The 629-nt window shown below is 29.4% G+C and overlaps 1 protein-coding gene across 1 annotated transcript in view; it reads right to left on the reverse strand.

The window, feature by feature from the left end:
* The window catches only part of ENU1_177290 (plasma membrane calcium-transporting atpase, putative), a gene marked incomplete at both ends in the record, with an annotated part of 621 nt that extends 109 nt beyond the window's left edge, over positions 1-512 (reverse strand). Inside the window, one exon of the mRNA XM_008861370.1 lies at positions 1-512. This exon is cut by the window's left edge and continues 109 nt beyond it. Within this exon, the coding sequence (XP_008859592.1) occupies positions 1-512 (512 nt within the window).
* Between the last annotated feature and the right edge of the window lie 117 nt (positions 513-629).

Raw genomic sequence — 629 nt, forward strand, 5'->3', positions numbered from 1 at the left:
TTAAATGGAACACCACCAAATAAGATACCAAGGAATTGAACAATAATAATTTGACAAATACAAATACCACCACAGATTCCAAGGAAGTACCAATTTGAAAACAATCTTTCAAAAACATTATGTTCACCATTTACTTTTCTTGAATTGAAAAGATTAAAGATTTGAGCAAAGACAAACATATTAAATACTAATGTTTGAAGTTCAACAGTATCAGTTTTAACATCATTAATACTCTTAAATCCAAGATTATCTCCTGCACAATATTTACTAAAATCTTCTCCTCCTGAATGTCCAACAGTTTTAACAAATCCACATGGTGAATTAAGGAATGGAATATATTTTCCTGCAAAAACAATAGCCAATGTAATAATTAATTGATATACTGCTTGGAAAGCAATTGATCTTAACATTTTAAATGAAATGAGTGAATCAAATCTACCAAATGGTTTTCTATCTAATAATGAATCTGTTGGTTTTTCTGTTCCAAGTGCTAATGCTGCTAATGTATCCATAATCATATTAACCCATAACATTTGAAGTGCATTTAATGGGGATTCTCCAATAAATACTGAACCAACAATACAAAGTACCACAGCAGAAACATTAACAGTTAATTGGAATTGAAGGAA

This window comes from Entamoeba nuttalli (assembly GCF_000257125.1).
Source record: "Entamoeba nuttalli P19 unplaced genomic scaffold asmbl_7878, whole genome shotgun sequence".
Lineage (NCBI taxonomy): Eukaryota > Evosea > Mastigamoebida > Endamoebidae > Entamoeba > Entamoeba nuttalli.